The sequence below is a fragment of the Brassica napus genome, chromosome A9 (genome assembly GCF_020379485.1).
Source record: "Brassica napus cultivar Da-Ae chromosome A9, Da-Ae, whole genome shotgun sequence".
NCBI lineage: Eukaryota > Viridiplantae > Streptophyta > Magnoliopsida > Brassicales > Brassicaceae > Brassica > Brassica napus.
Window position 1 is genome coordinate 16,029,943 of NC_063442.1, and position 23,351 is coordinate 16,053,293.

The 23,351-nt window shown below is 36.9% G+C and overlaps 2 protein-coding genes and 2 long non-coding RNA genes across 5 annotated transcripts; 3 read left to right on the plus strand and 1 right to left on the minus strand.

Moving 5' to 3' along the window:
- The first annotated feature begins 3,121 nt into the window (after positions 1–3,121).
- LOC106426939 (cell division control protein 48 homolog B) lies at positions 3,122–6,240 on the plus strand. The gene is made up of 10 exons (XM_048740727.1): positions 3,122–3,415; positions 3,507–3,551; positions 3,674–3,729; positions 3,932–4,081; positions 4,165–4,369; positions 4,445–4,711; positions 4,782–5,080; positions 5,169–5,259; positions 5,342–5,419; positions 5,673–6,240. The coding sequence occupies exons 1-10, from the start codon at positions 3,257–3,259 to the stop codon at positions 6,138–6,140; spliced, it is 1,818 nt and encodes a 605-aa protein (XP_048596684.1). The 5' UTR covers positions 3,122–3,256; the 3' UTR covers positions 6,141–6,240.
- Positions 6,241–6,431: 191 nt separating this feature from the next.
- Positions 6,432–7,556, plus strand: LOC106427005 (protein SPIRAL1-like). Of its 2 annotated transcripts, none has more exons than XM_013867736.3 (3): positions 6,432–6,649; positions 6,972–7,284; positions 7,352–7,556. In XM_013867736.3, the coding sequence occupies exons 2-3, from the start codon at positions 6,988–6,990 to the stop codon at positions 7,427–7,429; spliced, it is 375 nt and encodes a 124-aa protein (XP_013723190.1). In that variant the 5' UTR covers positions 6,432–6,649; positions 6,972–6,987; the 3' UTR covers positions 7,430–7,556. The 2 variants fall into 2 exon arrangements, with proteins under 2 accessions (XP_013723190.1, XP_048596686.1); XM_048740729.1 differs by having other exon boundaries at positions 6,588–6,847.
- On the minus strand, positions 7,404–8,678 carry LOC106427006. Its single transcript, XR_001285409.3, has 2 exons — positions 8,336–8,678; positions 7,404–7,915 (listed from the first exon to the last, which is right to left on the minus strand). It is a non-coding gene; the product is annotated as an uncharacterized LOC106427006 (long non-coding RNA).
- Positions 8,679–12,377: 3,699 nt separating this feature from the next.
- LOC106427010 lies at positions 12,378–16,240 on the plus strand. Its single transcript, XR_001285415.3, has 2 exons — positions 12,378–14,937; positions 15,060–16,240. It is a non-coding gene; the product is annotated as an uncharacterized LOC106427010 (long non-coding RNA).
- Positions 16,241–23,351: the final 7,111 nt, after the last annotated feature.

Here is a 23,351-nt window from a genome sequence, read left to right on the forward strand (position 1 = left end):
CAACTCAATTATAATTTAAAAAAAAATTATCCATTTTTTTCTAAAACGTGTCTAAATCTACATTAACTCTAACAGAAGTTAATCAACTTTTAACAAAGATAAGACGATGTTGTTTTGATATATGTATTTTTTAAAAAAATATGTTCATTTCGGAATTCAAATCCGTGCTGGGATATCCTTTTAAAGGGGCACACTAACAACTAGACTAAAATAATTTTTTGAAATATTATTACAAATTGAAATTCTCCATTATATAAACTACTATTCTTGTTCATCTTATCCAATTTAAAACTTTGGTGATTGCTTTATATATTTTAGTTATTGTTTAATTTGTCTAATATTTTGTACAACATATCTTAGTGAAAGAAAGGTAAAAGGCCTCTTAACATTTTTGAACAAAATATCAAAATATATAATATCAACTTTGAAAACTAAAAAAAATTCCCACTTAATTTTAAAAATTAAAAATAATTTTATTAAGAAAATTGTATAAATAAATTCAAAGTTGTAAGCATATTTAAGATCGTATAATAATAAATATTTTATTATTTATATTTTAGTAAGATATAATTTTATTAAAGATATGATAAATAAGAAAAACACGTTAATGTATTTATATAAATCAGAAAAAATTGTCACCAAAATTTTAAATTGGATAAGATGAAAAATAATAATAGTTTATATAATTTCAAATTTGTAATAGTATTTTAAAAAGTTACTTTTATCTAGTTGTTAGTGTGCCCATTTAAAAGGGTATCACAACATGGTTTAAAATTCCATAAAATACTATTACAAATTTGAAATTATATAAACTATTATTATTCTTCATCTTATCCAATTTAAAATTTTGGTGACAATTTTTTCTGATTTATATAAATACATTAACGTGTTTTTCTTATTTATCATATCTTTAATAAAATTATATCTTACTAAAATATAAATAATAAAATATTTATTATTATACGATCTTAAATATGCTTACAACTTTGAATTTATTTATACAATTTTCTTATATAAATTATTTTTAATTTTTAAAATTAAGTGGGAATTTTTTTAGTTTTCAAAGTTGATATTATATATTTTGATATTTTGTTCAAAAATGTTAAGAGGCCTTTTACCTTTCTTTCACTAAGATATGTTGTACAAAATATTAGACAAATTAAACAATAACTAAAATATATAAAGCAATCACCAAAGTTTTAAATTGGATAAGATGAACAAGAATAGTAGTTTATATAATGGAGAATTTCAATTTGTAATAATATTTCAAAAAATTATTTTAGTCTAGTTGTTAGTGTGCCCCTTTAAAAGGATATCCCAGCACGGATTTGAATCCCGAAATGAACATATTTTTTTAAAAAATACATATATCAAAACAACATCGTCTTATCTTTGTTAAAAGTTGATTAACTTCTGTTAGAGTTAATGTAGATTTAGACACGTTTTAGAAAAAATTGGATAATTTTTTTTAAATTATAATTGAGTTGAGGTCGTTTTTGGCACTGACCATTTGTTCGGGTCTTATTTGGCACGATTGAGAGTGTTGGGGTCGAAATTGGCACTTTTCCTCGTATATCAAACGACGTCGTTTTATCTTGTTAACGGTTGACTAACTTCTGTTAGAGTCAATGTAGATTTAGGCACGTTTTAAGAAGTTCGGGTAGTTTTTTTGAATTATAATTGAGTTGAGGTCGTATTTGGCACTGATCAATTGTTCGGGTCGTATTTGGCACGACTGAAATAGTTTGGGTCGAAATTGGCACTTTTCCCCATGATTATCGGCATTCCTTAGCTGGAGTTTCTAGGGTAATTGGAATTAAAAATAAATCAAAATTAGCTATTATTGAAAAAAAACGTTCCTTAATTAAGGACAATAAAGAACGTCTCTTGAGACACGTGTCCACATGGTAAAGGTTTTCCATTCTCTCTCTTTCTCTGCCTCTCCCGGGTATTCTCTCCTTCTTCTCTTTTGGCTGCAAGAGAAATGAAAACAAAAAGGGTCAACAAGGATTTCTGAAGTCTCCAGAAACATATATATCCCCTTTATTCTCATGGACCCAGTTTCCACAACGCCTCCGTCAAAACGGTGGTTCGAGAACGGGTTGACAGTGGACTCCTTTCTGGTCGAGGCTTTGCAGAACCCTTGCCATCGTCTAACGAGTAAGCTTCCTTCTCTGATTTATCTCACAAACCCTAATCTGGAGATAATAAAGTATTGATTTTTATTGCTCAGCTTAGCTTAAATCCTTGTATAATTAGGTCTATTTGGGTAATATTGATTTGTTGTTACTTAGATTTGAGGTTATGGAGATGCCCATGAATTTTGTACTTTAAAACCATGGTTGGATGTTATCAAAGGAGTAAACTTTATTGTGTGGGTATGATTCATGAAGTTGGTTTTTGCTCAGCTTAACTTAGATCCTTGGATAGTGAGGTCAATTTGGCTGATTTTGATTTGTTGCTACTTAGATTTGAGGTTATGAAGATACCCATGAACCTGGTACTGTAAAACTATGGTTGATGCTGTCAAAGCAGTAAACTTTATTGTATGGGTATGAATTATATTCATGAATCAGGAATGTTACTTCATATACTGATCATTAACTTTATATGTAGAGGGTTTATGAAAGTATATTTTTTTTTAGAAACTTTCAAAGATGGCTCACAATTTATGTAAATGTTTGTTGCAGATTAGGAAGATTTCCTCCGGTTGTGAAGACAGCAGTACCCGTAGATGGAAGATTTGAACACATTGTACTTTCTTGTAACGAACATCAGACCACACCATCATTTGGATCGAACGAGAAGCTCAGCGAGCTCTCAACGTAAGTCTCCCACCAACCTCCTTTAAATCTTTCACCAGTTATTGATTCTATCTATAGCTTTGCATTTGCAGCTAATACTGGAAAAAGAGAAGAGAATGGAGATACCAGAAAAAGCAGAGGATGAAGAGACGAGAATCAGTAGCAAGAGTCCTAGCAATAATGTGCACATTTACTATTGTCTCTTAACAATGTCTTTTACTCTAAAAATAATAATAAAAAAAGCTAAGAACTCAAAATTTTGTCCCAGCAATAAGCTCGAAGATAGGGCAGAACTGTAATATCACATGAAAAGAAAAAGCCCTAAGACTATTTTGTATTAATCTTTTTAATTTTAATCGCCGGAAAACGTCCTCCGTCCCTCGTGCCCCCCGGCGAAGCATAAACCCCAAAGTTTGGCTCTTTTTAGTTGTTTCTTTCCTCTCCCCAATCTGATGGAGACCCAAACCAGTGGATGCGATAACATCGTCGGCGATGATACATGGCGAGCCGAAGCCGAGATCGGCGGCAACGAGAGGGCTTTGCAAGCGCTTCGAGAACTCATCATCTTCCCTTTTCGCTACCCTCTCGAAGCAAGAACTCTTGGCCTCAAAGTAAAACACATCCACACCTCAACTCAGCTTCTCTGTGTTTCCTGTTCTGTTTATTAATCTATCTTCCTCTGCTTTTCACTCGTCATTGCAGTGGTCTAGAGGGTTGCTCCTATACGGCCCTCCTGGTACCGGAAAGGTAAACTCTGCTTCCAAGCTTGAAACTTTTCAGACAAAACTCTGGTGGGTTCATCAAAGTTCTTAACTTTTGTAGCTTACATAAGCTAATTAGAGTATATTGCAACTTTTGTTTTCTTGCAGACAAGTTTGGTCCGTGCTGTTGTCCAGGAATGTGATGCGCATTTGACTGTTTTAAGGTACTTTTCTTTTTAGCTTCTGTATAATATATGGTACGAGTGTTCAAAAAATGGGTCTAGTCAGCAAATCGGATTTGAAAGATAATCTATAAGACGCCTAACCACTGTCTAGCCATTTCTTGAACATTGTATTGTATGGTATGGAGGAAATAGGTGAAAGCTAATATGTGCTTTGTGTTTCTGTGGCAATGCTTTGTTTCAGCCCTCACTCTGTACATAGAGCTCATGCTGGAGAAAGCGAGAAAGTCTTAAGGGAAGCTTTTGCTGAGGCTTCTTCCCACGCTGGTTCAGACAAGCCCTCTGTGATTTTTATCGATGAAATCGACGTTCTTTGCCCTAAGCGTAGTTTTAGGTATTGTATCACTCATATATATATATATTGTTACTTATTACTATAGTTTATAAGAGAGTAATTTGATTAACTCTAAAATTTAGAGGAGAGCAAGGTGTTCGTATTGCTTCTCAGCTCTTTACACTCATGGACTCAAACAAGCCTTCTTCATCTCCGCCAAGAGTTGTTGTTGTAGCATCCACAAATAGGTTGGATGCAATTGACCCGGCGCTAAGAAGGGCGGGGCGGTTTGATACTTTAGTTGAAGTGAGCACACCTAATGAGGAGGATCGTTTGAAAATCCTGCAGGTAACATTGAGTTCTTAATTGGTGCTTAAGTGGGAGCTTGTTTCTTGTGAGCTTTATGTTTGCTATTCTTTTCAGCTATACACAAAGAAAGTCAGTTTAGATCCTAGTCTCGATCTGCAAGCCATAGCAACGTCTTGCAACGGTTATGTTGGAGCAGATTTGGAAGCTTTATGCCGTGAAGCAACCATATCAGCAAGCAAAAGATCCTCAGATTCTCTTATCTTAACATCACAAGACTTCAAGGTTGCAAAATCTGTGGTTGGTCCGAGTATAACAAGAGGGATTACAGTTGAGATCCCTAAAGTGACATGGGACGACGTTGGTGGTCTCAAAGACTTAAAGGTAAAATAGCTTTTACAATGCTGTTGTCTTCCTCTTCCATTGGGACTGATGTGTTTTTTATTGCGGACAGAAAAAGCTCCAGCAAGCTGTTGAATGGCCTATCAAACACTCAGCTGCGTTTACAAAAATGGGGATATCGCCGATGCGGGGAATACTCCTCCATGGTCCTCCAGGTTGCTCAAAGACAACTCTTGCTAAAGCTGCTGCAAATGCTGCTCAAGCTTCCTTCTTTTCCTTGAGCTGTGCGGAGCTGTTCTCTATGTATGTTGGAGAAGGTGAAGCGTTATTGAGGAACACGTTTCAAAGAGCTAGACTTGCTTCTCCTAGTATAATATTCTTTGATGAAGCTGATGTTGTCGCCTGTAAAAGGTTTGTTGTCTCTTCTCTCTCTCCAAACTCATGCTTTTTTCTTCATAGACCCTTTTAACATGTTTACTTCCGTGGTGGATCGTTCTAGAGGTGATGAGGGATCAAGCAATAGTTCTACTGTTGGAGAAAGACTTCTATCTACACTCTTAACCGAGATGGATGGTCTTGAAGAAGCAAAGGTACACAAAAGTTCATAGCTGTTACTAGATTGTATCTCCCTTATTAGTTTACAATGGTAGTGATGGAGTTTTTTTGGTTTAGGGAATTCTTGTCTTGGCTGCTACAAACCGCCCCTATGCAATAGATGCAGCTCTAATGCGACCTGGTCGGTTCGATCTCGTAAGAACATTTCCAAACCCACTCTATTTTTCATTCTAAAATAGAGGTTGGACTAACCTTATTCTATTGTTTATTCTATAATAGCGTAATTCATTTATTTTTTGTTCACCAATTGAAATACAATTTGACTCCATTATAGAATTATTTTGAAAAGAAAAGAGTAATCCATTGGATGGTCTAAGTCCTCACATTGGTTCACTTTGATCAGTAAACCAGATTGTTAACCATTTTCTTGAAAATGTTATTTGCTTAGGTGCTGTACGTGCCACCGCCTGATTTAGAAGCTCGGTTAGAGATACTGCAAGTGCATACACGCAGCATGAAACTAGGGGACGACGTTGACCTCAGAAAAATCGCTGAGGAGACGGATTTATTTACAGGTGCGGAGCTTGAGGGTCTATGCAGAGAAAGTGGAACTGTCTCGCTTAGAGAAAACATTGCAGCGAGCGGTGTCTTCAACCGCCATTTCTTAACCGCAAAGAAGTCGCTTAAACCTGCGTTGACGGTTGAAGAAGTTGAGAGTTATGCATCATTCAGGAAGTCAAAGAGTTCGGATTCAAGAACGGTTCCGGTTGAGAAAAAGAAAGTGAATCACTCTAATGTTTTGGGGTTAGGGTTGTCATGGAAGGTTGGTGTGTTGAGCTTAATGTTGGTTGCTGCTGGAAACTTTTACTTGAAGCAGACTAAACATGGTGAACTAGCTGCTGCTACTGCTACATGAATCTTTTAAAACCCTTCTCTTTTTTATTCTCAATATAGTATCTTTTTGTTTTTGAGCTAAGATATTTTTTCTCAACAGTGCAGAAAAGAAAGTTCCGATTTTTAAATGTGTTAAAAACGGCAAAGAATAAGATTCGAACAATGACAAAGAGACTGGCCATTAAATAAAAAAAAAATGAATGGTCCACAAACCTTACTCACTGTAGACATCGTCAAATTTAGTGAAAAGCACCCATAATTATCAAAATAGTTACGTATTAATTAACCGGTTTTGAAAACCAGTCATTTTGAATTCAAATATTTCGATGTAAACAGTCGATTTTCATTTATCAACATTTGAGATTGATGGTTAACCGAAGAAGCGATCAATTGAACCGGAACCCTGAGAGTAGGAAAACCGGTTTGAGCTTATATAGGTAGACTGGTTCGCTTATGGACTGACTAGTCAGTTTTACTGAGTCTCTGTTAGCTTCTTCTTCTTCTAGATCTGATCGCGATTTTCGCCGGAAGGTTTGTTTCTCAGACTCTCAGATCGATTTCTTCTTTCAAACTTGTATTCGTTGCTCCCGTGTCGTAAAGCGAGTCTAGATCTCGTAGATTCCTCTTTCGATTACGCTCTGGATTACAGTGTGGAGATTAGAGATTCTGTAGATTCAAGAATGTCGATTCGATTTCGCTTGTTTTAGATCTGATTGTGGCGATAAACAGGTTTTCTTCCACTGATTGAAAGCGCTTGTCATTTTCTCGTAAAGATTCTTCGAGAATCGTGAATTGTTTTGCCTCTTTTTGTTGTTTTGAGCTGTGGATTTTGAATTAGCATCTCTGGTTTCAGAGGTCTTGTTATATCTATGGGTCGTGGAAACAGCTGTGGTGGAGGTCAAAGCTCACTCAATTATCTCTTTGGTGGTGGTGGTGATGCTCCTCCTCCTAAGCCCGCTCCAGCTCCAGCTCCAGCTCCTTCTGCTGAGCCAACCAAGGCTACTGCACCTGCACCTGCACCTGTAGCTGTGACTGCAACTGCTCTCACCACCGCTACTACCAGCGTTGAGCCTGCAGAGGTCAACAAGCAGATCCCTGCTGGTATCAAAACTCCTGTTAACAACTATGCTCGAGCTGAAGGACAGAACACCGGAAACTTCCTCACTGTATGTTTTTGATTTTGTCTCCTCTTTGAATGATATGTTACTCTCTCTGAAATGGTTCCCTTTGCAGGACCGTCCTTCGACCAAAGTCCATGCAGCTCCTGGAGGTGGATCATCCTTGGATTATCTTTTCACTGGTGGCAAGTAAAGTATAATAAAAACATTATGTGTAATGCAAATGCGTATCCATTGTCTCCTTGTTGCATTCGCACACTATAAAAACTGTTTGATGTGAGCCCAGCCTTTAATGATAAGAAGTCGGTTTCTTGTCAATCTATCTCAGTCCTGTTTCTCTTGTAATGTTCTGATGAAAAGTGTTCCAAATAGTTTGAATCAAGAAAAAAAACTTGCAAGTTCTCTTCTTGTTGCCGAACTCGGTGACTTTTAGATCCGACTCACCTATAAGATTCGTAGGGAGGGTGAAGAGAGTGTGCCACAAGTCGTGAACTTTACGTGCCCGCCCGTGTTACTACGTAAGCCAGCTCATGTGTCTCCATGAATCTTAGGGGCGGAAGGGAGAGAAGTTTCTAGGTCCCATGACTCTTGCATATGCAGCTCCAAATTTGTTGTCGGGTAGATCCCAAGCATGGCCTACTTGTTCTGACACAACACGAGGACGCTCCAGCAGCATAATCTGCAGAGAAAAAACATCAAAGAAAACACTCATTGTAATTAACTTCTTGGAAACAAAGACAAATCATTTATACAAAACCAACAAAGAAAACATCAACTTGAAAACTCGAACATGCCAGCAGATCCCATTGCCACCACCGCTTTAAAATAAACAAAGTCTCTTTTTTAAAAAACATTTCATAAGATGCAGCATGTTGGTTTATCAGAAACAAATAAGTTTATGGACTAAGATTAATAAACAGAATGAAGAAATGTCAATGCGTCATGCAGCAACAATAGATATACTAACATGGAGACAACTCGACTCTATAATTCCACTCAATTAGAAAGGATTTTAGCTATTGTGTTAGGTCTTCGGTTTGAGTAACTGTTGGGATCAAACTAATATTTTGTATTGTGGTTTTGAGAATGGAAAACTTACGGGTTCTGACCTCAAACCTTCTGATATATTCTTTTTTTTGAGCAAACCTTCTGATATATTCAAAATAAGAAACTCCACCATATAAAATTGGTAAAGCAGATATAAGGGGAATGATGTGGTTCACAAGTGACTTGGATTATTCGAGGTCCAGAAGGTTACTGCTTAGGATATGGAAAGAGATAAAGGAATCAGTGTATGACATCTGTAGAAGCAGAATTAAGCTCTACTAACAGCAATCCAACACACAAAGAAAAAAAAATCCATCGCACAAAGAGTGTAAGAAAATAAATCAATAAAAATTGTAATTCAACTTAAAAAAATATGGAATTCTTCTTTGATGTTGCATTAAGTGCTGAGTAAACTATTTTACAACGAGTGGAAATCAAAATAGCAACGCAACTACAAATCTACAACACATATGATAAATCAAATTATTTTTAAAAAAAAAATTAATACATGGTAACGTTTTTGAGTTATTAATGAATTAGACTTATAAGTCATACTAAATCTTTGTTCAAAAAAAAAAGTCATACTAAATCAACAACACCACGTGTTATTAATCAAAACCATAATGTCATATTTGAATGTGACAGTAAGACGGTAGTTAAACTCATTGAAAATGAAATCATGACTTTGGATAGGGCTGGACAAATAAATTGAACCCGAAAACCCGAACCGAATCTGATCCGATAAAAATGAACCCGAACCGATTTAAACCCGATAAAAATACTGAATGGATCTTGTATTATGGTATTTTGGATTATGAGTATTATCCGAACCAAATCCAAACCTAAATGGATATCCAATAGAACTCGAAACATTCAAAATCGCAAAAAAAGAATTTGTACCAAACATGATTTCAGTTCCTGATATGTATCTAAAATATACTAAGATATTATTGAATATTTAAAATAATTATTTAACACATGAAGGTTGATGGTTGAAGGTGGCGGGTGGCGGTCGAAGCTCAAAATTTTTAGATTTCAATTTTTTTTTTCATTGAATAATGTTTCTTATTTCATGAGAACTTGATTTTCGCTCTATGATTTCATTTATTTGGTTTTCTTTTTATCAATAACTATGTTTACTTTTTGTTCGATTTTGAATAATCACGTGATGTTCTTTTCTTATTTTTTGAATCGATTTACTTATGTACAAATCATATATTTTAAAACTGAATAACTAATTTTACTTATGTTTTGGTTACAAAATATCACTACAAGAAAACACAAGTTTTACGAGGGCAGTTTTCCTCGTGACTTCGTCGTAAAAGCAGTGTTACGAGGAATTAGCGAGGAAACCTATTTCGTCGTTATACGTTTCTCGTAACGCATATATCCTCGCTAATTCGTCGTAACATAGCGAGGAAATAATTTCGTCGTAAAAGCGAAGAAGAATATTTCGTCGTAAAGACCACGTAAAGCTTCCACGTAAGGACGTCGCTAAATTTCCTCGTAAATACCTCGAAAGCCATTCCTCGTTAAAGCCACGTAAATAACTCGAAAGTAAATACTCGTAAAGTAAACGTAAATACCTTGATAGCTTTCCTCGTAAAGACCACGTGAATTTTCCACGTCATTTCCTTGTAAACATTTCCTCGTAAAAACCTCGTTAAGCTTCCACGTAAAGAAGTCGCAAAATAGCTACGAATTTACTTCGTTTCGTTATTTTACAGAAATAAAAAAAATTATAATTAAAAAAATAATTTAAATTATTAAAATTATTAATAAAATTAAAATTCTAAAAAAATCAAAACCAAAATATTTTATATATAAATAAGTTTTAAATTCATAATACAAGAACCGAAATTAAAAAGAACTAAGGGTCGTTAATCGCCCGGTAGAATTCATCACTCCTCGCCGTTACATCCGCCTCGGCATGTGAGTCGTTGGTTGGTGACTACCCGGCTCACCGAACATCTCTCTGTAATGGGCAGTAAGTCTACCTTTTCGAACCTGAGAAAAAAATTTAATTTTTTAAATTTCCGTCAACAGTATATTTTCCAACATTATCCACCTAATCAACACTAAATAACATAAGATCCGTAAACTTATCTAAATTCCCTATACTAACCACCTAATCTACCTAAACTAACCAAATTAGAGAGGAATTAGAGAGGCTTACCATTGCAATGAAACAGGGAGGAAGTGGAGAGGAAGTAGAGAGGAAAGAAAGAGTGAGCGCTCGGGGTGTATACATAAGATTACATTCTGTCGCAAATTCCTCGTAATTTTACGACGAATTACAGAGGCCCGTGTTTTTTTTTACGACGAAACAGCGAGAGATTACAAAGGCCTGCGTTTTATTATACGAGGAAGTTACGAGGAATTACAAAGGTCCGTGTTTTTTAGGTACGAGGACGTTACGACGATTTTGCTTACGTGGAATTACCGAGGAAAGCATCCCTATAAATATACCCGTAACTCTCCTTCTCAACCCACACCCAAACTCCCAAATCACACCATATCTCACTTCATACTCTCAAATCCAATCCTATTCAAATTATAAATATTTGAGAAAAAAGGAAGAGAAGAAGATATTGGAATTTATGTTGGTGAGACTTAAGTAATATAATTGCTGGAAGTATTGCCACATGTAAATCCAGTATATTTCTTCTTTTTCTTTTTTTTCTAGTTTTTACGGTACGAGGTGTTTACGACGATTTTGGTTACGAGGTGTTTACGACGATTCTGTCCTACGTGGAATTAAAGTGGGCCGCGTTCATCATTTACTTTACGTGGTATTTACGACGAATCTCTCCTACGTGGTATTTACGACGAATTCGTCGTAAGTTCGACGTTAACATACGAGGAATTAACGAGTATTCCGTTTAAATCCCTAAAATCCAAAACCCCAAACCCCAAACCCCATATTCCTTATCTTCTACTTCATATATTCCAAACCCTATCTTTATTTTCATTCCAAACCACAATTCCTTATTTTCATTCACTCAGAGAGTCTTACGTGGAATTAGCGTGCCCCGCTTTCTTTATTTTTTTTTAATTTTGTCGTAAACTCCTCGTGGCCTTACGACGATTTTAGCTTGCGTGGAATTAGCGTGCCCCGCTTTCTTTATTTTTTTTAATTTCGTCGTAAACTCCTCGTGGCCTTACGACAACCTTACGACGATTTTGGCTTACGAGGAATTAACGAGTATTACGTTTAAATCCCTAAAATCTGAAACCCCAAACCCCATCTTCCTTATTTTCTACTTCATATATTCCAAACCCCAAACCCATCTACCCTTGAACCTCAATCTATTCTTTCACCTCAAACCTTATTTATAATATATTCCAAACCCCAAACCACAAGTCCTTATTCATAATTAAAATAAACTTTCACATTACCTTATTCATAAATCAAACTCCCACATTATCTTCTTCATAAAACAAACTACATAAAATCAAATACATCAATCGGATACATCAACATTCTCGTCATCACTAGAAACATCATCATTTTCATTAAACTCGTCTTCAACAGCTTCGTCTGTGGCATCGTCGGTAAGATTTTCGTACTCGTGATTATGCGGATCAATGAGAAGGATGTCTTCAATTTCTTGTTCAGGTTCCTCGACTTCATTTATCTGTTCTTCTTTCAATGGTGGTTCTTCTCCACTGATAATTCGTTCTCGAGGTGTAACTTTGATCACAGCTAACCAATTTATACCCGAATCTCTCATTCGAGGGTATGGAAGGAAGCTAACTTGGTCTGCTTGTGAAGCTAAGATGAATGGTTCGAATTTGTTGTACCTTCGTCCACTGTTGACATCAACTACACCGAATTTGTTAGACCGAACACCTCTGTTGACGACGGGATCGAACCATTCACATTTGAAGAGGACGCATTTCAGCTTCAATATCCCTGGAAATCCGACTTCAATAATCTCCGTCAAGATCCCGTAGAAATCTATTTCCCCTTTCACACATATTCCATAGTTACTGGTCGCCCGCTGTCTACCATACTCATATGTGTGAAAAGTATAGCCTCGTGTGAAATTACGACGAAAATTAATTGGATGGCCAAAAAAAGTGAGCTACCTACCAAGTTGGTGGATTCAAAATTTTTTCGTTAAGTACACGTAAAGTATTTCGTCGTAAAGAACTCGCGAAGTTTACGTGGTATTACGAGGAAATAGTGTTTCCTCGTAAAAGCCACGTCAATTAACATCGTCTTTACGACGAAATTGTTTTGTCGTTACCTTACGACGAAATAACGATGCTTCTCTTTTTCCACGTACTTTCCTCGCATAATCAACGTACTTTTACGAGGATTATTTTTCCTCGTTAATTATCCTCGTTAAACTTACGTTTTCTTGTAGTGTATGTATAAATCATGTACTTTTAAACCGGAAAACCGATTGGAACTCAAACCCGAAAATACATCGGGTTGTACTGGTTCTTTGACGATTTACCAACCAAGACCCGAATCCTACAAAACCCGAACCGGTCCCGAACCAAACTTTTATATAACCGGAATGGGACTGATTTTGATAAACCCGAAAAACCAAAATCCGACTTGACAAAACCGAAATCGATTGAGACCCCGAAAGACCATGTCTAACTTTGGATATTCCTATATTGGAGAGGATTCAGAAGAGCTGGAGTTCTAAAGGCAGTCCAACAAAGGATCGTATCTCATCTCGGATTGAGCTTCCTCTGGTATAATTTTGGTGATTCAAAGTTCCTTTGCTCAAGTATTCACGGTTAAGTGGAAGGCCTTTTGGTGTCGGAGATCTTGCAGAGGAGAGATAGGCGTCGTTGGGAAGGTTGGACGGTGGAAAGATTCTACGGTGCGGCCGAGAATGCCGTTCAACGCATGGAAGACACGTGTCCAAGTGATGCGGATTCAGATGGATAGTTCACTAACACGTGGTCTAACATCCAGATGTTTCTACAATTGGGCTTGTAATGTTTTAATTTTACTGGACCTCTCTGCTCTTGTATTTGTGGTACCAAATGTATTTCAGCTCAATGGGCTTAACCAATGAAAAACTCAGTTGACCAAAAAAAAGAAATAATATTGATAATTGCTTGATATAATTTTTCGTGAGTTTATAAAAAGCATATGGTTGATGAGTTAAATTTGAAAATGAAGGAAATTTATCTATGAAAGGAAACACAAGAAGACAAAAAAATCGTGGACGCTCTGGTGATAGTGCCTGCAAATAATATTGAAGCATAGATCGTTCTCCAAACTACTAAAAGCATATTAATGCGTTACATTCCGGAAGCTTTCTAGAACTTGTGGAACGACCAACAAAATAAAATGACGATAGTATAATCAGAATGAGACTGATTTTGATAAACCCGAAAAACCAAAACATGACTTGACAAAACCGAAATCGATTGGGACCCCGAATGCCCATGTCTAACTTTGAATATTCCTATAATCCTATTCTATGTTTCTCAATGTATTTTCTGTCTTCCTCATTTTGATTATATTTAAAATTTAAATTTAAATTCAATTTATGTCTCATTGTATATTCTCTCTTCTTCATGTAGATCATATTCAAGTGTTTAAAATTCACATTTCAAATTTGGTCAACTTTTTTCTTATTAAAGTTCAATACCTTAGTTTTTCTCAAATTTTCATGCATTGCAAATGTATATTAGATTAAATATTTAAAATAATATAATATTTGAAGTTCAACACGACGTAAATAAACTGACCTTTTCATCCCTAATGAACATTTGCAATTCCACTTAGTTAAGTTGACCTTTATTTCTTTCAATCTTCATGATGCAATTATTTGTAGAAAATCTAATTTTTGTGGCTATTAGCTTATTGGATTCCTAGCTTATTACACACAATTTCTCATAATTTAATTAATTGCTTGGGCGATGCCGTGTACCTGCGGGAATCACATATTGGCAGTAATATGTTGACATGTCTATCCAGGTACGTGATGTATGTACTTATGACTGTTTCTTTGAATCGCAACATATCCGAAGTGTGGAGAAAATTGGTTTCTTAACATAATAAGACTTCGACACGTAGTCTGCAAACTCTGTCCCAGACGGCCAGACCTCAACCTGCATATGCTTCCCTCATCTTACGTTTTTGAAAGAAAACTGAAGTTCAGAAAGTACAATCATAAATGTTAACTAATAAAGATTTGGTTAACTAATAAAGATTTGGTCAGAATACCCAGGTCCAGCCCTGGTCTAAAGTTCAGCAAGCAAGGGCTTTAGACACCAAATTATATCATGAACTTAGGAGCACAAAATTTTGTCAAAACTATCTCTAATATAGTGGCAAAAGGTGTGTACAATAAACCCATGAACCTGCGTTCGAACATCTTTTAAGTATTTATGGGGCAATTATTTTTTCTTTGCTTTAGGCAATGATATGATGATGTTAGGCACTCAGAGCCGTGCCCACCATGTCTTTAAAAAGGCTTTTGCCTCGGGTCCCCAAATAAATATAATCTTTTTGGGGTCCCAAATTACAAAATGTTTGTTATGGTGTAGTGGTAAATTACAAGATTTTGCCTTAGGTCTCATCTAACATAAGCACGCTACTGTAGGCACTGAGAATACCATCAGCTAAACTCTCTCAAAAGAAAGTCTTCCCGGCAGTTTTACTTTCCTCCGGTTTCGGTACGTTGCCGTTACTAACAGTCTTTTTTTTCTTTTTCTCGCTGGTATTTATCTTTGTTTCGCCTTTCCTTAATCTCTTTTTTTGGATATGTCTAGACTCCACAAAATCAATCTGTTTGCAGATTTTCAGATTTGGAACGCTGGTGAAGACTATGTTTGGCAGTCATGTTCTTCTGGAGTGGCGACGAGGTTAAGGTAGTAGGGTGCGGCGAGGTCGGCTTCTTCGGAGGTTAGATCCAGATCGGCAATTTTATCTTAACCTCGATTTAGATCTCGCCAAAGTTAGTGGCGTGTACGGCTCTCCTGGCCCATATTTGTTTGGTCTTTGTCGGTGTGGGGCGATGGAATCGGCTATCTATCCTCCGCCTCGGCGTCTCGGTGTAGGAGGAGTCTTTGACCCCGTACAGATCGGACTTTGACGATTTCTTCTGTCAAGGCATGCGTCGGTTTCGCTTCTCCTGGCAGTGTCGGTTTGAAGCTTTCCAACAACATGTATAAAGTTTCTGGTTCGGTGAGACAGGGAGTCGTGTACACTTTGGCGTCATCTTCTTGTTCTCTGCTCTGGTTTTCGCCTTCAATCCACGACTTGTCTTGTGATTCTCTTTCCACCAGAAGTGCACATCCTAGGTGGAGAGTTGTCGGGTTCTGGTCTTCATGGTTAGTAGCCATCGTTAGCTACCGTTCGGCTACATTTCAAGTTGAAGAACCGTCTTCTTGTTCTAAGAGGTGGAGTGAGTGGGCGTTTGTTGTGATTCACAAGTGTCCAGAGCTCCAACCTCTCCATCCCAGTATCGGAGTCTTGATCTCTACAAGCTTCGACATGATTCCTTCTTTCTTCTTATTGCAGGCACTCCACTTGATTAGGCGGCCTCAGTTCAATCTGGTCCTTGCTCAGTGTTGGGTGAATTTGTCTTGGGCGTTTGCTCCAGTTACAAGTATGAATTTTCTGGATCTTGTGTAACCAGATTTACGCTTCAACGTTAGTGAAGATTGCGAGCGTGAGGAGAACATCATGAACTATGTTGATAGCATAAGATGTACCAGTAACCGAGGAAACAAGGTGAACACCACCTTTCAAGTGATTACCGTAGATGACTGAGAAGTGAGAACAAAGAATGAAAATCTTAAGATATTGTAACTACCTAGCGGAATGAGCTGATGGAGTGGTGGTTGAACGAATTTAAAGATATTACAGTAGACTTAGATCATTTTATTTGAATCATGTTTGTAACCAAAGCTTGAATTTCTGATTTTCAGAAAAACTAATTAAAAAAAAAAAAAAAAATTTGGTTAGAAAACATTATTTAACGTTTACGACATTTTGCCCAACTCTCTTCGTGTTACCGAGTTAACTCGTATTATGGACTAAGTTTAAGTTACTTCTTCTAGAAACGGTTTCTCTCGTTTTGAACATTGAACATAAATTTATATTATTAAAGATGAATTTATGCATTGTACATAAATTTATATTATTAATGACAAGACAAAGAGTTTCAATTTGGACTAAAAACACACACCCGACTGAATTAGCAAGTATGTACCTAACATAAGTCCTTAACTACTTAGGATAACAATAAGATACATCATATCCTCAATAAATCATTTGAGAATTTGTAATCTTTTATTGAAACCATAAAACAGCTTTTAGTTAAACTTGTATATTTTTTGTCACTTTAAGTTTTTTTATTTAACCTTGCACATTTGCTAAATCATATGTGATACCTATCGTTACAAGGTAATGTTACTAGCCGGCAATAAGGAAACAGTATTTTATATTTTCGTAGGATAGTTTAATGGGTTGGTAAAAATAAAAAATATCTAAGACCATGATTATCGTTATAACCGTAGTGGACGGTTTCTTAGGTTCAATTTTTTATTTTTTATTTTGTTTTATTTTTTTTGATAAGAAAAATAGTTAAAAAGCGTATTAATTGTGGGCTGCCAAGTGTCACGGAGACCTGTGAATAGTGCAAGAAACAGACCAGTGTCAATCCTTATTTCACGACTTTTAGAACCGATTTTAGAGGTTTTTGTGAGGCTCAAACCATAAAGTTTGTTAAGAAATCCACTAATTTTCTGAGATAATCATGCTCTAACATAGTTACTTGTTCTCATTCTTATGGACACTGACAAAAAAAAATCTAACATATACTTTTTGCAAGATCCCAACTAATATCAGACGGAAACCAATTAAAACTTTAAAAGCTTTCAACATCATATCTCGGAGAACTTCAAATGCCTATGGTCTAGGATGGTCCATGGAGTAAATAGGTTTTATCCCATCATGGGTCTAATCTTGTTCCAGTTTGTTAGTCTAAATATACAGAAGAAGTCCACAAGCATCAGAAATCAAACATTACATTATTACATGGTATTTGTAGTATTATATAATCCCCTTTTGTTATAAAAATATATAACATCAACCTATGGTTTTATATATATATATAATATATTTGTCTGCAAAGTATAAATGTTAAAATGATAAATCCAAGGGACAATACTTTTATCAATTGCTACTGCCCCAAATATATATGCCTAAATCATCATAAAGAGAATCGTGTTTTTGATACATTAAGTTTTTTCTAGTAGTCATAATAATATAATTCAACAGTTCTTCTATCTCTTTTTCTTAACTGGTAAATGATAATGTAACGAAATTTTCGATCTTCGGACCAGTAACCAGAATTAAAATATTTAATTCTACATTACAACAATTTTGCAACTGCATATATAATTTGTGGAGATTTACTATAAAATGATTACCAATGATGACTATTTTATTAGAGATTAATTTTTTTCTAAATATCTTAAAGTCTCCGAATTATCTACTTAGCTTATCCATATAAAAAGTTGGAATATATACCAAATTGCAGTATTATCTGGTATTTGTTCCTTCTCGATGTTAACTAAAGCATTTATCTATGTTACATGTTTTTTTTTTTGCTAAAATTTGGATCTATGTTACATGTTGTAAAGGCGACCACTAGGAATCATAAACGAATGGTGGAGAATAGCGAGTACGTCGAAGATAAAGATCTAATTTATGCATTTAGGAGATGCATGTTACATCAAGTTTCCATCAAGAAGATTAATGGAGATCACAAACAAAAATATCATTTATTTTTTTTCAAAAAAAAACATATCATTTAGCTATCACAGAAGGACAAATTGTATAGGTTGAAATACTAAGATACGAAGTGAAATATGAGTCAGCAAGCAAAGTTAAAAAGTTGTGTGAGACATATCACATGAGTAACTTAACAAACATCATCATCAGTCCTCATGAAAAAAGATATATTTTATAAGATGCCAGGAGAAGAATTTAGGAAAACAAATTAGCCATGAAAAATAGTCACATGACCTTTTCTCTAAGTGAGATTTTATTTTATTAACCTGACAAGAAGCATTCGACGAAAAAGATGAATAATTTTAGGATTTGAGGGCAAAACTGTTCATAAGAGATTCTCTTTTGTTTTTCTATCCTTCCAAAATTAATCAGAATAAATTTTGTGCAATTATTAATTTTTTCAAGCATCTATGAGCCACATATATATTGTTATATATGTGTACATATGTGTGTGTATGATGTATTGAGGATATAAAAGCTAGTATGAATTATCTTGAATCTATCTTAATTATATTCTACTATATTTATGAAAATCGATTAAATACTTTGATTGGATATAATTAGAGATGTCAGGTTTACCCATCCCGTTCCGTCCTGTACCGCGGCGGGTTAGTCATCAAGTGGGTTACAACGGACCTGTCCCACGTGGGTCGCGATCTGCAGAATGCCGGCTCAAACCCGTATCGCAGAACATATAGACCTTCGCGGATCGTCCCGCAGGCCTACTACAGCTTTCTTCATGAATATTTAAGTGGAAGAGTTGTGTAAGAGAGTTGAATAGAGCTCATTAAATTTCACTAAAGCCTTATCAAAATCAATGCCATAAAGCTTTGTTTGTGCTTGTGTTCTTGAGTTAAAAGCCTTTTTTTGTTATCAGCATAATATTTTATTAAGTTTGAATCTGATTGAGTTGTTGTCTTTGTAATAACTTGGTTCAAGTGTTGTATGTTTTCATCAAATCATCTCTCTTTGTAATTCTTTGGATTTCAAAAAAAAAATCATGAATCACTTTGTCAAATTACACAAGTGACATGATATACAACTAACTTTTCTTCTAAGCAACATCATTGTAACCAAATTTAATTTAAGGAAAACACCATTTTACAGTACTGAAAACAAAACCAATGAACTTAAACAAGAAATTCCACATTGTAATAAAGCAATTCATAGTTGTGTGTAATAAAAAGAGAAAACCAAATCAAAACACCACCAGAGTTCAAATCGTCATCGCTGGAGCTGGACTCGTCATCGCCGGATCTCGAATCATCATCATCAGAGCTCGAATCTTCATCGCCGAAACTCCTTATGTTTTCGGGGGAAAAAGTCACATGAATCGTTTTCTTCTCACTCTCTCAGTTTTTTTTTCAGGTAAAATAAGAAAAAAATGCGGAGATCCATGTAATCACGCATGACCCGTTTCGGCTCATCCTGCAAAAGGCCCAGTCCTGCAAAGACCCGTCATAGGAAACCCACAAATTTACGGGTCAAGAAAACCTCGTTCCAATACCATTCCGCGACAGTTCTTTATGGGTTAGATCCACAGTCTAAGTCCATAATTGCCATCTCTAGATATAATCGAATAAGTCAACCTCGTTTTAGAAGGGAACCACACACAAAATCTTAAATAACATATATATTTTAATCAAAAACTCATTCCTAAATTTGAAAAGAGTTATTCGAGTCGAAGAGGTTTACAAGGGAAAAAGAAAGCAGCTTTGGCTAAGGAATCTGCAACGATATTACCCAAACGAGGGATGAATTGAAAGAAATAGGGTCACTCACACTCAGAGGTCGTAGAGTTCATCATGTTCGACATTCAAGTTCTGAGTAAAAATAAAAACATGTACTCTTATAAATATATTTCATGCTGACAATATATATATAGAGACTAATAAAATTCGGAAACACAAAAAAAAACAGAAATTTATAAATGTTTTTCTAATACTCGAAACCCTTTAAAATAGTAGAAAACTAAATTAAATATTAAAAATTTTATATTAAAAATTACCATAGCATCACTTTCATTTTATTGATGAAAGTACTATATCAGTTTTATTTTATTAATGATATAGTACTATATTAGATTAACCATGTCAATTTGACACAATTAGTCTGTAAGTGTGGATCCGTCTTATGCATTTTAACGATCGTGAAGTAGCTGTCATACGAAAGAACCTGTCGGCAAGAGAAGCAAAGCAAAAAAAAAAAATCTTAGAAGCCTATCATTTTCTTACTTTCGTTCATATAATAAACACACAAATTATATACATTAGTGTTCTCGTCATAATCTAAACGTGTCAATGCCTGAAAAAACGATAATTTTTTTTCTCTCTTTTATTTTGTGAAAAATATGCAGATCATGAAATACTAATAGACTGGCACTTGGACTTGACACGAGACGATCCCATTCGAACATCACCTCTCTCTCTTTCCTCTATGCTTTCGGCCACACCGACAAAAACGAAACCCTAGCTCCGGTCCGGTAGTTCTGCCGGTACCGGAGGCACCCTTCTCCCTCTTCACGCTTCTTTTCTCTTTGCTCTCATCCTCGTCGTGTCACCCCGTGTCGATATGCTCCCATCAGTTGAGTCGGCTCGTGCTCGACGGAGAAGGTAACCGGCTGTCTATGGAGCAGCGGCGAGACATACGGTGTGACAGATACGGAGAGGGTCGGTTTTTAGGGCCGAAGATTGTTGTCAGATTTGATTTTTCCTCTTCAGATCTGCGGCTCCTTCTTCTCGGGAATGGCGCGTGTCTAGGCGAGACGTCTCCTCCACCATGGATCTACCATCCTGTGCAGAGGCGGAGCCTCAGGAGGAGTGGTTTAACGGCAGAAGAAACAGTTTGCTCTCCGGTTACTGGAGATGTAAATTTCTGGTGGTTGAGTTTACTCTGTTGAAATCTCTGATTAGTGGGCCTGACTCGTTTGCCGTCTCTAAGGCTCGTCCTTTTGTCCTGGTTTGTTCCTGTTCCCGGTTAAGAAATGGAGTAGACGGCTTACCTTGGCGTTAGTGGAGTATCGTTTGGACCCTCCAACTCGAGTATTGTTTTTTGGGTTTTAGATTTGATGGTCTGATTGTCACAGTGCGGTTCAGTTCTTGTTCGGGCGTTGATGGATCAGGTGCAGATTTCTCTTTCGGTCGTGGTGATTGCAATGATCTCTCGTCGAGTTCGTTTGTTGCTGATTGTATTTGTTTTGGGTTTCGATCGACGGGGCTTATTTGTTTGTCTGGAGTTGTTTGGTGGGCTTCTATCTAGGTGAAAAGTGGACGTCAGAAAGTGCGTTCTAGCCGTATCCAAGAGATGTGTAGATCGTGAAGCGATCCTGCTTGTCGGGTTGTGAAGTATTTGTTCATGGGTTCTTGTAGAGGATGGTATCGTTTGGCAGGCCATAGGCGGCAGCGATAGATCCGGGATGAGAAGACTGGGTGTCTTCGGTTCTAGAAGTGGAGGATATCGTACGGCTTGCCGAGGGTAGCGTCGATAGATCCAGATCATTGCATTTTACTATGAAAGAAAGGTTCTGCTTTGAATTGTTATTCGCTCGGGTGTAGTTGGTTTTAGCTTGCGTTTTTTTAGTTTGCTTATCCTAGTTTCGGTTTCAGTTTGTATCTTGGTAGTGTTTGTGTCCGTAAGCTGCCCCGTTGTGGGTTCAAGTTGCCTTTTCTTGGGCTCGTTTTTTTTTGTAGTGTTTGTGTCCGTAAGTTGCCCCGTTGTGGGTCTTAGTTGCCTTTCTTTCGGCTCGTGTTTCTGGGGATTTTCATATATCCGCCAGCTTCTGTATCACCTCGTATTCTAACTTTGAATGACTTGTGAATATGCTTTATTTAAGGCATATTTTGTAGGTTATATATAAAATCTTTTTTTTTATTTCTTTTTTGAGCATATTGATAAACTAGGAACAAGATCTGACGAAAGAAAGCAAATCATATATACATATATGGCAGAACTTTTATTTATCTTAAAATTCAATTAATGGAGGAGGGTGAAAGAGAAAAGTTAGAGCATTTTGGTTGGACAAGATTGACAACCATAAGTGCCAAGATAGAGGAGAGATATCTTAACTCTCCTTGGAAAAGTACTATGTATCAGTTTACTTTTCTTAAAAAATAATGTAGAAAATAATACTAATACATTGTATAAATGTATTCCCGGATAATGTAAGAATAAAATAATGTGGTATATATAACTAGTCCCAGTTCCCATTATATATACACGAAATATTTTTAGAACATAGTATTATTTTATTTTATTTTTAAAAAGGAAAGTTTATGAGCGTAGATATAAGTTTTTTTTTTTTTTTTTCCGTCAATAGTTTTTTAATTAATAGAAACGGGCCAAGCCCAGAAACAAATTACAACAAAAGCCCACTAAACCTGACGGGCTAAAATTCGTTACACAATTGGGCCCAATCCAGCGGCCCACCTTGAGAAACCCTAGACACACACGGGAGAGAAGCGCGGCCGCCTCGCATATCCGTCTTATCGTCGCGAGGACACGTGTCAACATCCTCGACGTCGAGGGTCACGTGTCGCGAGATCAACACGACACACCCGCTTCTCGTCCACACCGGAGATCGGACCTTAGGATCAACCGGCCACACCGGGACTCCGCAGATCCGAACCTCATCACCGTCAAGAGCTTATGGGACTCTAATGCCGGAGAGAATCAATCGCCGTGGCGAGATCTCATCCACCCCCGTTCACCGCAGCCGCCCAAAGCCTCGCATGCAACCTCACTCTTTCCGTCGGAGATCTTCCTCTCCTCCGACGTGACCAGAAAAAACTCAACACCGCAACTAGACGCCGAAACTAAAAAGAAAAGACGGAAAAATCTAAACCCTAAAAGACTAGGGGACTGAAGCCGGCGACGTAAAGCTGTGATAGCCTTTACCCCCCGGAAGCTAGATCCGACGACGGCGGAACTAAAGAGGCTTCCCCGCCGCGGAGACAAAGGACCGGCGGCGACGGATCTGTGATAGCCTCCGTCTCCCGGAGCTAGAACTCGAACTATTGACCCCCCCCCTCCTATCCGCAAACCCCGCCGCGACTCCCGTACCAGCACCACACCGGTTGGTGGCTGATCTGAACTCCGGCAAACGGCAACCGAATAAGAGGAAGAACGACATGACCGGATGATTTTACCGAAGGGAAAAGGGCTCCGGCGACGGCACGGACGCTCACGCGCCGGCCGACCGCCGGATCCCCTTTGATAAGACTTTTCTCTCTCTAACTTTTCTCTCTCTTTTGTCTCACTAGTCGTTGCCGAGCGTAGATATAAGTTAAGT